This window comes from Syngnathus scovelli, chromosome 13, assembly GCF_024217435.2.
Source record: "Syngnathus scovelli strain Florida chromosome 13, RoL_Ssco_1.2, whole genome shotgun sequence".
NCBI classification, from domain to species: Eukaryota; Metazoa; Chordata; class Actinopteri; order Syngnathiformes; family Syngnathidae; genus Syngnathus; species Syngnathus scovelli.
Window position 1 is genome coordinate 1,240,185 of NC_090859.1, and position 12,632 is coordinate 1,252,816.

Sequence of the window (12,632 nt, forward strand, 5' to 3'; positions counted from 1 at the left end):
ACTTTCCTTTTCCCTCAATAAACCCTGGTCCAAGCTGCACTTGGTCGTCCTGCTCCATACTCCACCCCTGAACGTGACAGATCGATCCGACCACTACAACGACCAGCGCTTGGACCCCCCTCCTCCATCAGATCCTGCTGCGATGCCCAATCCACAACCGCCAGTCCGTGCATGTTCCAGCGCCATGGGCTTTGCGGCAGCTTTGGGACTCTGCTGCCGCAACGCCGGACCCGTGGCCACCATCGGACTTTGTTCCGGCGACGCCGGACCCGCGGCCGCCATCAGAGTGCTTTTGGCGCCAGCGGCTTTGCGGCCGCGATGGGACTCCGCTGCCGCGATGCTGGACCCGCTGCCGCCATCGGAGTGCCTCCTGGCGTCATCAGACTCACGGCTGCCATAGGGCTCCACCCCAGCTTCGCAGGACCCGCGGACGTCAGCAGACATCAAGCTAGCTGCGCCAAACCAGTGATCGTCCCTGGCTCCACTCCCACTGCTGCGGCACGTGATGGCTCTTGCTGCTGCGCACAGCCACGCCTTCCAGAGTTGCCGCCGATTGCGGTACAGACTTCCAGAGTTGCCGCCAGTTACGGTACGGACTCCCCAAGTCGCCGTCTGAGTGCGGTTTGGTTCCCCAAGTCGCCGCCCGAGTGCGGTTCGGTTCCCCAAGTCGCCGTCCGAGTGCGGTTCTGTCTCCCAAGTCGCCGCCCGAGTGCGGTTCTGTCCCCCAAGTTGCCGCCCGAGTGCGGTTCTGTCCCCCAAGTCGCCCCCCGAGTGCGGTTCGGTTCCCCAAGTCGCCGCCCGAGTGCGGTTCGGTTCCCCAAGTCGCCGCCCGAGTGCGGTTTGGTTCCCCAAGTCGCCGCCCGAGTGCGGTTCGGTTCCCCAAGTCACCGTCCGAGTGCGGTTCGGTTCCCCAAGTCGCCGCCCGAGTGCGGTTCTGTCTCCCAAGTCGCCGCCCGAGTGCGGTTCTGTCCCCCAAGTCGCCGCCCGAGTGCGGTTCTGTCCCCCAAGTCGCCGCCCGAGTGCGGTTCAGTTCCCCTAGTTTTTTTTTTGGGGACGTCGGGAGCCGTCCCTTGTGGGGGGGTTCTGTCACGACTCGTCCCCGATCGTGTCATAGTTTTGTTCGTGTGTCTGTGTGCTCGCCCCTCCCCTCCTGTGTGCCCATGATCAGTGTGATTATTCCCACCTGCCTCTCGTTACCTGTCATGTATATAAGTCCTGTCTGCCCCTCACTCCCTGTCGGATCGTCGATGTCGTCACGTTTGCTGTCCTTGTGGTTCCTGTCTGTTTCTAATCTGTTTCTGTTTGCCATCCCTGTCGGTCAGTCTGTCATGTTATTAGTTTGCCAGTTCTCGTCTGTTTCCCTCGATGCCTCGTTCCACTTCCCTTTTCCCTCAATAAACCCTGGTCCAAGCTGCACTTGGTCGGCCTGCTCCATACTCCACCCCTGAACGTGACATTTAGAACTCTTTTATTATTATAACAGTTTTTCTATAACAAGGTAAAACACTGTAAATGGTTTTAGAACTCTTATTATTATAACAATGTTTTTATAAAAAGGTACAAGTGTACACACTGCAATTGTGTGAGCACTCCTTGCCTTCTGCTGGCGTGTGGGCAAGTTTTGTGACTTTAAAATGTTTTTTTTAATTTGGAAAAAAAATCTGCGATGTAGTGAAACCGCGATAAACGAACCGCGATGTAGCGAGGGATTACTCTATATATGTATATATATAATAAAAAACTTTTCCTTCTTCAGGTCAGTTGCTGCCTCGTTCAGCTTAATTGTGCTTATTGGGGTTTCGTACCCAACCTCTGGACTTGTACATGGATTTAACTCGTCTCTGACCTGGTGCTCTGGTTGACCTTCGCTATGGCATTTGTGTTGTATCTCATCAATCTCGAGCTGTGATAGCAGGTGCCGTTTATGGATATTGGAACATTGAGCTACTAGTTGCTTGGCCGATAGTGTTGACTGTGGGTATCGAAGTTGCCATAAATGAATGACATAAATGACATAAATATTTAGTAGATCCTGCATTTGCAGAAATAACAGCCTCTAAACCAGGGGTCACCAACCTTTCTTAAACCGAGAGCTACTTCCTGGGTACTGATTAAGGCAAAGGGCTACCAGTTTGACACACACTTCTAAAATAGCCAATTTGCTCAATTTGGCTTTCACTATGTGTTATTATTGTCATTTCCAGTTCACATATAAGTGTGATTTTAACAAGAATAGCAAAACTACAGTCAAACCTTGGTTTTTGACCACAATCTGTTCCAGAAGGCGGTTCGAAAAGCAAATCGGTCAAATTCCGAATCTATTTTTCCCGTTACAAATAATGGAATTTTTTAAAAATCCGTTTCAAGACAAAAAAGATGCCTTTTTTAAGCATTTTTTCATTAGCGCATATTTGTTCGATTGCGCAACTGCAGCGCACCGCCAAACACGCAACCGTAGCGCGTCGCCCACCGCACAACTGCACCGCGCTGGTCGCATTATTGTGACAGAGCCATCGCTGAAATTTAGAAAATATTTTTAAAGTCCTAATGTACTTTCCAAAATTTAAGTGGACCTCAGTGCGCAGGGAGCTTAATTTTGTCCGATCGCGCAACCGCAGCACACCGCCGAACGCGCAACCGTAGGACGTCGCCGACCACGCAACGGCACCGCGCTGGTCGCATTATTGTGACAGAGCCGTTGCTAAGATTTAGAACATATTTTTAAAGTCCTGATGTACTTTTTTCTAATTTAAGTGGACCTCAGTGTGCAGGGAGCTTAATTTGGTCCGATCGCGCAACCGCAGCAAACCGGGCGCTCATTATTGCTTTAAGAGCGTCTTTTTGTTTTAGCATGGCTTTACTGCTCCCACTTGCTTTCTTTGGAGGCATGATTAGGGGTTAATACAATCCTCAAAGTAACGAAAATACAATAACAACGGAGTCAGTCGGCATCCGGGCCGCGCGGTCGGGTTTTCTCGGGTCCACCTGGCTCATCTCGCGAGGTTCGACCTCCAAATTTTGTTCGACAACCGAAGCAAAAAAAATCTAGATTTTTTTTGGTCGAATTCCGATTTGTTCGAGGACTGGGGCTTTCGAAAACTGAGGTTTGACTGTCAAATAAATAGATGCAGCTCACTGACAAGTGCCACTATTTCAGCAAATTTTAGAACCGCCCTGCGGGCGACTCATGCGGTCCTCACGGGCGACCTGGTGGCCGCGGGCACCGTGTTGGTGATCCCTGCTCTAAACACTTTCTATAGCTTCCAATGAGAGTCTGGATTCTGGTTGAAGGTATTTTTGACCATTCTTCTTGACAAAATATCGCCAGTTCAGTCAGGTTTGATGGTTTCCGAGCATGGACAGACCGCTTTAAAGCACACCACAGATTTTCAATAATATTTAGGTCTGGGGACTGAGATGGCCGTTCCAGAACATTGTACTTGTTCTTCTGGATGAATTCCTTAGTAGAATTTGAGCAGTCGTTGTCCTGTTGAGGTATCCAGCCCCTGCGGAACTTCAACTTTGTCACCGATTCATGAACATTGTTTGCAAGTATTTGCTGAATCCATGCGACCTTCAACTTTAACAAGATTGCTAGTACCTGCACTGGCCACACAGCCCCACAGCATGATGGAACCACCACCAAATTTGACAGTGGGTAGCAAGTGTCATGGAATGCTGTGTTCTTCTTCCTGCATACATACCGGAGAAGGGTGGATGTCTGCTGTGTCCAGGAGTCGAGATGGAAGTGTGGAAGTGCAAGGATGCTGGGTGCAATCGGCAGAAGGTACAAGTTCTTCTGGCAAGGCTGCAATGAAGGGACTGGTGGTGTTGGAGTACTTATCGCTGAAAAGTGGATAGATCAAGTGCTAAGCATTAGCAGGGTAAATGAGCGGATCATCTTTGTGAAGTTGATCGTTGGGAATCGCCTGACAAACATAATTTCAATCTATGCCCCTCAAGTTGGCAGAAGTCAGGACGAGAAGGATGCGTTCTGGGACAAGGCCATCATGATGCTGTCAGGGATCCCCCAGAATGAGGTCATAATTCTGGGAGGTGATCTGAATGGACACGTGGGGAGGGAGTCAGATGGCTTTGAGCGGGTACATGGGGGACAGGGGTACGGCATGCGGAACGCAGAAGGAGAGAGGATCCTAGAGTTCGGCGACGCACTGGAGCTGGTGCTGTGCAACACGCTTTTCAAGGACGAAGCCAAATTAGTAACATACAGTTCGGGTGGCTACAAGAGCACAATAGATTACATCATGGTCAGAAAGGAGGACCGCGTCCTGGTCAGGGATGCCAAGGCAATCCCCGGAGAAGAGTGTGTGTCTCAGCATCGCTTAGTCATCGGAGACCTAACTCTGCGAATCAAGAAGGTGGGGGCTAAGAAGCATCCTCCCAAGTTGAAGGTGTGGAAGCTACATAATGCAGGGAGTAAAAACGAGTTTAGGGAGAAGATTGAGCATATAGCAGAAGAAGTGGAGGAGATGATGGAGTCGGGTGGTGTGGATGGCAAGTGGCAGGCAATGAAGAAGGCTCTGCTTGAAGCTACAGAGGAGGTGTGCGGATGGTCAAAGGGTAAAGCAAGACAAAGAGAGACATGGTGGTGGAATGACAGCGTCGAAAGAGTGGTGAATGAGAAGAGGAGGTGCCATAAAGTATGGAAGAAATCTAAAAGGGAGGCAGACCGAGCGCGGTATCTAGAGGCAAGGAGGGCGTCACGGACAGCAGTGTGGAGGTGATCTGAATGATCACCTCCACACCAAGAGACCAAGAGGAAAGAGTTTGCAAGTGAATTGGAGAGTGAGAGAGGACGAAAGAGCTTCTTCAAGATAGCAAAGCAAATGGTTAAGGAGAGGCGTGATGTGACCGGTGCAAACTGAGTAAAGGATGAGGATGGCAACATCGTGACAGACAACAGAGGAGTGAAGGAAGTATGGCGAAGGTACATGGAGAAGCTGCTAAATGTGGAGAATGACTGGGATGGAGAGGTGGGATGCGATGAAGTGGAGGGTGAATGTGGCCTGATCACGCGAACAGAAGTGGGGAAAGCCATGAAGGCCATGAAGGATGGAAAGGCAGCTGGACCATCTGGAGTGGTGGCAGAGATGCTAAAGGCAGCGGGAGATGTCGGTGTGCAGTGGATGACTGACCTGTGTAACAGTGTCATCGCTGAGGGACACATTCCGGAGGACTGGACAAGAAGCGTCCTGGTGCCGCTATTCAAACGGAAGGGGGACCCACTTGCATGCGGGTCATACAGGGCCATAAAGCTGCTGGAGCATGGAATGAAGTTGTTAGAGAGGGTGTTGGAAAGGAGGGTGAGGTCACGGGTAGAGGTGGACAAGATGCAGTATGGCTTCATGCCTGGTAAAGGTACAACAGACGCAATTTTTGTCATCCGACAGATGCAGGAGAAACACCAGGAGAAGAGGAAGAGGTTGTACTTCGCTTTTGTTGACCTGGAAAAAGCATTCGACAGGGTGCCAAGGGAGGTGGTGAGATGGGCCCTAAGGAAGTCGGGCGTGAAAGAGGGACTGGTTAAGGCTGTGATGACTCTCTACTGCAGAGCATGCACAGCTGTTAGAACAGGAGTTGGCGACAGTAATGGGTTTGAAGTAAGGGTAGGGGTGCACCAGGGATCGGTGCTCAGCCCATTATTGTTTGCCTTCGTGATGGATGTGGTATCGAGGGAAGTGAGGGGTGGACTACCATGGGAGCTGCTCTACGCGGATGACCAGGTATTGATGGCTCACAGTCGAGAAGACCTAGGTAGGAAGCTAGCAGCCTGGAAGACCTGTCTGGAAGTGAAAGGAATGAAGGTGAATGCGGCAAAATCAAAGGTCTTGGTCGGTGGTGCTGTCCTGGGAGTGGTACCACAGTCAGGAGCATGGCCATGTGGAGTTTGCGGGAAGGGGGTGCAAGCCAACTCTAGGTGCAAGGGTTGTCAGAGATGGGTACACCGGAGATGCAGCGGAGTAAAAGGCAGCCTACTAGCGGCAAGTGAGACCTTCAAATGCAAGCGGTGCAGGGGAGAAGTCGCCCAAGCAGACCCAGCTGAGCAAGAGGGGCTCATAGTAGATGGGGAGATGTACGAGGTGGTGGACAGCTTCTGCTACCTTGGAGACATGCTTAACGCTGATGGTGGACCAAGCAGTGACCACAAGGGTGAGAAGCGGGTGGAAGAAATTCAGGGAACTCTTGCCCTTCTTAACATCTGAGGCCCCATCCCTGAGGATGAGAGGCCAAGTGTACTCAGCCTGCGTCAGAAGTAGTATGATATACGGAAGTGAGGCATGGGCCCTGAAAACAGAACACGAAGAAAAACTAAACAGAGCAGAAATGAGGATGATCAGATGGATGTGTGGTGTGTCAATGAGGGAGAAAAAAAACAGTGCAGAGCTGAGAAAGAAGATGGGAGTGGAGGCCATAGTGGATGTGGTGAGGAGAGGCAGACTGCGATGGTACGGACATGTAGTGAGGAAGGACGAGAACGACTGGGTGAAGAAAGTTATTTCGTATAACGTAGAGGGAACAAGACCCAGTGGCCGACCTAAAAAGACCTGGCAGACGACCGTGTCAGCCGACATGAAGGCACTCGTCATCAACCACGAGATGGCCATGGACCGTTCCCGGTGGAAGAAAGCCATATCAAGAACCCAGTCCAACCCAGCGGTGCCTGGAAAACGGACTTTAAACCGATGATGATGATACCGCCCCTTGTTATGTCAAAATAACTAAATTTTTGTTTCATCAGTCCACATCACCTTATTCCAAAATGAAGCTGGCTTGTCCAAATGTGCTTTAGGATACCTCAAGCGACTCTGTTTGTGGCATGTGCGCAGAAAAGGCTTCTGCCGTATTGTTCTCCCATACAACATCTCCTTGTACAAAATGCACTGAATAGTTCAACGATACAGTGTCACCATTTGAATGAAGATCATGTTGTAGGTCTTTGGAGCTGCTCTGTGGGTTGACTTTGACTGTTCTCACCATCCTTCGCCTCTGCTTATCTGAGATTTTTCTTGGCCTGCCACTCCGGGCTTAACTAGAACTGTGCCTGTGGTCTTCCATTTCCTCACTATGTTCCTCACAGTGCAAACTGACAGCTGAAATCTCTGAGCTAGCTTTTTTTATCATTCCCCTAAACTATGATGTTGAACAATCTTTGTTTTCAGGTCATTTGTCAGTTGTTTTGAGGCTCCCATGTTGCCACTCTTCAGAGAAAATATAAAGAGGAGAACAACTTGCAACTGGGCACCTTAAATACCTGTAGCTGGAGATGTTTGTAAAGAAATACCTTCAACCAGGATCCAGACGGCCATTGGAAGCTCTGTGGCCTAGTGGGAGAGTGTCCGCCCTGAGACTGGAAGGTTGTGGGTTCAAACCTCGGCCGGGTCATACCAAAGACTCTAAAAATCGGACCCATTGCCTCCCTGCTTGGCACTCAGCATTAAGGGTTGGAATTGGGGGGGTTGGATCACCAAATGATTCCAGAGCGCGGCACCGCTGCTGCTCACTGCTCCCCTCTCCCCCAGGGGATGGATCGAAATCACACGGTGATGGGTTAAATGCAGAGGACAAGTTTCACCACACCCAGATGTGTGTGTGTGTGTGACGACGATCATTGAGACTTTAGCTTTAACTTTATAGGAAGCGTTAAGAGCAGGCCTGGGCAAAATACGTCCTGCGGGCCACATCCGCCCCTTTGTGCATCTCTGTCCGGCCTGCATGAGGCCAATCGTAAATTATATTTGATTACAACTTAATTTAAAAAATAAATCTGTGTCGTGCGGGCAATACAACTGTTCTGCTTTTATTTTGAAAGGCGTCGCACTTCCGTGTAACGTACATGTATGTGAGCTGTGCATGAAGCTGAACAGTGTGAAGTAATGCTGGCCTCAAAATGTGTGCAGACCCTCAGAAAAGAAAAGTTGACAAGGAGTGCCGTGTTTTCAACGAGACATGGTTTGTCATTTGAGGAAAAGTAAAGTCAAAGTCAAAGTCAGCTTTATTGTCAATTTCTCCACATGCCAAAGACACACAAAGAAACCGAAATTACGTTCCCCCCTATCCCACGGTGACAAGACATGGCCACAATAGACAATCAAGTAAACAACAACGTGCTGAATAAATAATGAATAAATAACACAACAATAAATAAATAAGAGGAGCAAAAAGGAGCAAGTGAGCGTACAGCAGACAGTCCAGAAAATAGCGCAACAGTGCCGCACGCTACGCAGAAGGGTGTAGTGAGTTCAGGGTCCCAACAGCCTGGAGAAAGAAGCTGTTGGCGAGTCTGGTGGTGCGGGAGCGCAGGCTCCTGTACCTCTTCCCAGAGGGCAGAAGGTCAAACAAAGAGTGAGCCGGGTGACTCACATCACTCGCAATCGAGGTTGCCTTGCGGGCGAGATGGGAGGTGTAAATGTCCTTCAGGGAGGGGAGCGAAGCACCAATAATCTTACCAGCTGTATTCACTATGCGCTGCAGGGCCTTCAAGTTCTGTTCAGTGCAGTTAACACCCCAGACACCGATGCAACTCGTGAGGACGCTCTCAATGGTGCCACGGTAGAATGTAGACAGGACTGCCTGAGGAGCACATGTGAAGTTAAAGAAGTTAAGAATAAATTGTAGATTAATTATTTTTTTATTTGACCTATACACCACAATTTCACATAGCTTAATATAAATATAAACAGAATAATTGTATTCTTCAAATTACCAGTACCAGCTATTTAAAATAAATAATTTAGTGCATTTTACAATGGAAGAAAATTGAGCAGGTTTAAGTTACCGTAGGTGTGGCCCTCTGACTCAACTCAGGTTTTTCATGTGGCCCCTTGTAAAAATTAATTGCCCACCCCTGGTTTAGAGGATCTACTAAATATTGATGTCATTTTTCTGTTGGGCTGCCTAAATTTATGCACCTGCCTACCTGTTCAAGCACTCTTTCTGTAAATCCTATAAACTTCATTTCACTTCTCAAATATCACTGTGTTTGTCTGCTATGTCATATATTTAACTGAAATTACTGATCCGAACAACCAATGATTTAGCGTAAATTTCGGGCTATAAGCTTCACTGGACTATAACCCGCACCAGCTAAAATTCATGATTTTTTTTGTTTTTGTTTTATACTTATATAAGCCGCACCGGACTATAAGCTGCACGTGCGCACGAGTTATTTACAAAGAACGACAGTACACAGAAAGCTTTTTTAAAGTTTTAATCACATTAACATTCCGTTGTAAACACGGAAGTAATAGCACTAGCTGGGCTAAAGTTTTAATAGCATTAACATTTCGTTATAAACACGGAAGTAACAGCACTAGCTGGGCAAAAGTTTTAATAACATTAACATTTTGTTGTAAAAACGAAAGTAACAGCACTAACTCGGCGGGTAAAAAAACATACCAGTCAACAAAGTCACTGAGTCTTTGTCTTCCTCCTGTCCACTGATACTAACAAAGTCTTCCTCCTCAGTGTCCGATTGGAAGAGCGCCAGATGTACGTCGCAACACTCTCATTCTCTCTTTCGTTGTCGCTTTCATCGTCACTCTCGTACTGAGGCAAATTCACTCCTGAGCTTGTGCTCTCCTCTCCGTCACGCAGCAGACCGGCTTTTCGAAACCCGTTGGTGATGGTGGATTTTTTCACACTGCTCCACGCTGTCAGGATCCACTGGCAGACTTGTGTGAAAGTTGCTCTTCGTATGTGTCCAGTTTTTGTAAACGATTTCTCGCCGCTGGTCATCCAAGCCTCCCATTCAAGTCGGAGGGCTACTTCGATTAATTTATTCCAAGTTCAGAAATCAGAATCAGAAATCAGAAAACCTTTATTGTCATTCTACATAGTACAATGAAATTGGAGACCTCCATCCAGTGCATGAGGTAGATACGAGTAACATAGTCAAGTAATCGACTAGTAGAAAAGTAGATGAATAATCAGAAACAGTAGTGTGGACAAAGTGCAGTAGTAGTGCAGGAGGAAAGTGTCATCAGTGTCGGCTGGAGTTGAGGGCGGCTATGGCTTGGGGAAAGAAACTGTTTTTGAGTCTGTTTGTCCTGGTCTTCATTTGCCTGTAGCGTCTTCCAGAGGGCAACAGGTCAAACAGGGCGGAGCCAGGGTGGGAGCTGTCCGCTGAGATGGCCTTAGCCCTGCTGAGGCAGCGGGTAGTGTAGATGTTCGTAAGGGAGGGGAGAGGGCGGCCGATGATCCTCTGGGCTGCCTTCACCACTCTCTGCAGCTTCTCCCTGTCAGCGGCGGTGGAGCTGCCGAACCATACTACGATGCAGTAGGTCAGTAGACTCTCGATGGAAGATCGGTAGAAGGTCAGCAACAGGTCGGTGTTGAGGTTGTACCTCCTGAGGACTCTCAGGAAGTGTAACCGCTGCTGAGCCTTCTTGACGATGGTGGTGATGTTCTCTGACCAGGAGATCCGGTCAGAGATGTGGACGCCCAGGTACTTGGTGCTGTGGACCCTCTCCACCTGCTCGCCGTTGATGAAGAGGGGAGTTGGCTCAGGGCTGTGTCTTCTGAAGTCTATGATGAGCTCGTTGGTCTTCTTGGTGTTCAGAGCGAGATTGTTCTCAGAGCACCAGTCGACCAGCTCCAGGACCTCCTCTCTGTAGGCTACCTCATCGCCATTGGAGATGAGACCGACCACAGTGGTATCGTCGGCGAACTTGACAATCCGGTTGTGGTTGTGAGCCGGTCTGCAATCATGAGTGTAGAGGCAGAAGAGGAGGGGGCTCAACACACAGCCCTGTGGGGAGCCGATGCTCAGCGTACGGGTGGAGGAGAGGCGGGAGCCAACTCTCACAGCCTGGAGTCGGTTGGTCAGAAAGTCATTAATCCAGGCACATGTGAGAGAGGGGAGTCCGAGAGTGTCCAGCTTTGTGGTGAGTCTGTCCGGGAGGATGGTGTTGAATGCCGAACTGTAATCCACAAAGAGCATCCGGACATAGCTCTGCTGCTGCTCCAGGTGGTTCACCGCACAATGGAGGGCTACGGCGATGGCGTCCTCTGTGGATCTGTTGGTCCGGTATGCAAACTGGTGGGGGTCGAGGTGTGGGGGAAGATAATCCTTGATGTGCTGAAGAACCAGCCTCTCAAAGCACTTCATGATCACCGGAGTGAGGGCCACTGGTCGGTAATCATTCAGGCTAGAGATGGCCGACTTCTTCGGCACTGGGATGATGGTTGAGGTTTTCAGGCAGGGCGGGACGGTTGCTAGGGCCAGGGAGCGGTTGAAGATCGTGGTGAAGGTGGGGGCGAGCTCCTCAGCGCATGCCCTCAGCACCTTGCCGGGGAGCCCATCCGGGCCTGCGGCCTTTCTGGGATTCACTGTAAGGAGCACTTTTCTGACCTTGTGCTCCTGAATAGTGAGTGGAGTGATGTCAGAGCTGGGTGGGGGAGGGGGCAGGGCAGGGACAGGGGAGTGCTGCTGGGATGTTCCAAACCGAGCAAAGAAGCTGTTTAGCTCCTCTGCCAGCTGTGCGCCTTGGTCTTCGACTTGAGCGGCACTGCCCCTGAAGTTGGTGATCTCCTGGATGCCCTGCCACACCTTGCGGCCGTTGTTGCTGGACAGGTGGGACTCGATGCGTTGTCTGTGGTCCGCTTTCGCCCGTTTGACTCCTCTCCTCAGCTCAGCTCTGGCAGCGCTGTACAGAGCTCTGTCTCCTGACCTGAAGGCGGTGTCGCGGGCTCTGAGGAGAGAGCGGACCTGGCTGCACATCCAGGGTTTCTGGTTAGGGAATACACGGATGGTTTTGGTCACAGTCACATTGCTGGCGCAGAACTGGATGTAGCCCAGAACTGTGTCTGTGTGTGTCCCCAGCTCCTGGTGGTCGAACAGGTCCCAGTCTGTCCGTTGAAAACAGTCTTTGAGTTTGTGGAGTGCATCCTCAGGCCAGGAGGTGATGGTCCTTAAGGTGGGTCTGAGTTTGCGTCTGAGGGGGGTGTAGGCAGGGAAGAGCAGGAGGGACAGATGGTCTGATTGCCCGAGGTGGGGGAGGGGGATAACTCTGTATGCATGTTTGATGTTGGTGTAGACATGGTCCAGGGTGTTCTCACCCCGTGAAGCACACTTTACGTGCTGGTGGAAATTCGGCAGTACAGTCTTTAAGTTGGCCTTGTTAAAATCCCCCGCTACAATGTGGAAGCCATCAGGGTGAGCCCGTTGTTGTTCACTCACAGCTCTCAGCAGGAGAGAGAGTGCCGTGCTTACGTCAGCGTCTGGTGGAATGTAAACAGCAATGACGATAACAACAAGTTTACGTGCAACTGCTCTGTTCCCTTCTTTATCAGCCAGCTCAATGGCTTTTAACTTGAAAGCTGCGTCATACTCACGCCTTCCAATGTCTTCCATAATTGAGCTCTGTTTACGATAACTTTCTTCGTGCACAACGCGCCTCTGTTGTCTTCCTCGACGCATATATTCCACCTCTCTCACTCTTACCTTTTCGGCTCGAGCTCCCCTTGATGGCTGTTAGAAAAAATGCATGTAAAGTCGCCGGATGATCGTGTAAGGTTGTTTAATTACCATTTATAAGACAATATACGCAAAGATGATTGTCTGGAAAGAGATGATTATTTAGGGATGCACAACTTCTATTAACATAACAGCA

The 12,632-nt window shown here is 49.8% G+C and overlaps 1 protein-coding gene across 7 annotated transcripts in view; it reads left to right on the plus strand.

Moving 5' to 3' along the window:
• Window positions 1-12,632, plus strand: part of slc27a6 (solute carrier family 27 member 6) — a 51,990-nt gene that overhangs the window by 10,361 nt on the left and 28,997 nt on the right. For 6 of the 7 annotated variants that reach the window (XR_011087973.1, XM_049738676.2, XM_049738679.2 and 3 more), the window contains exon 4: window positions 35-589. The exons of the other annotated variant lie outside the window; for it this stretch is intronic. Coding sequence is in view for 5 of the 6 variants with exons in the window: in XM_049738676.2 (XP_049594633.1) it covers window positions 35-589 (555 nt within the window). In the remaining variant the exon portion in view is untranslated. The remainder of the gene's footprint in view (window positions 1-34; window positions 590-12,632) is intronic. 7 annotated transcript variants of the gene reach the window in all.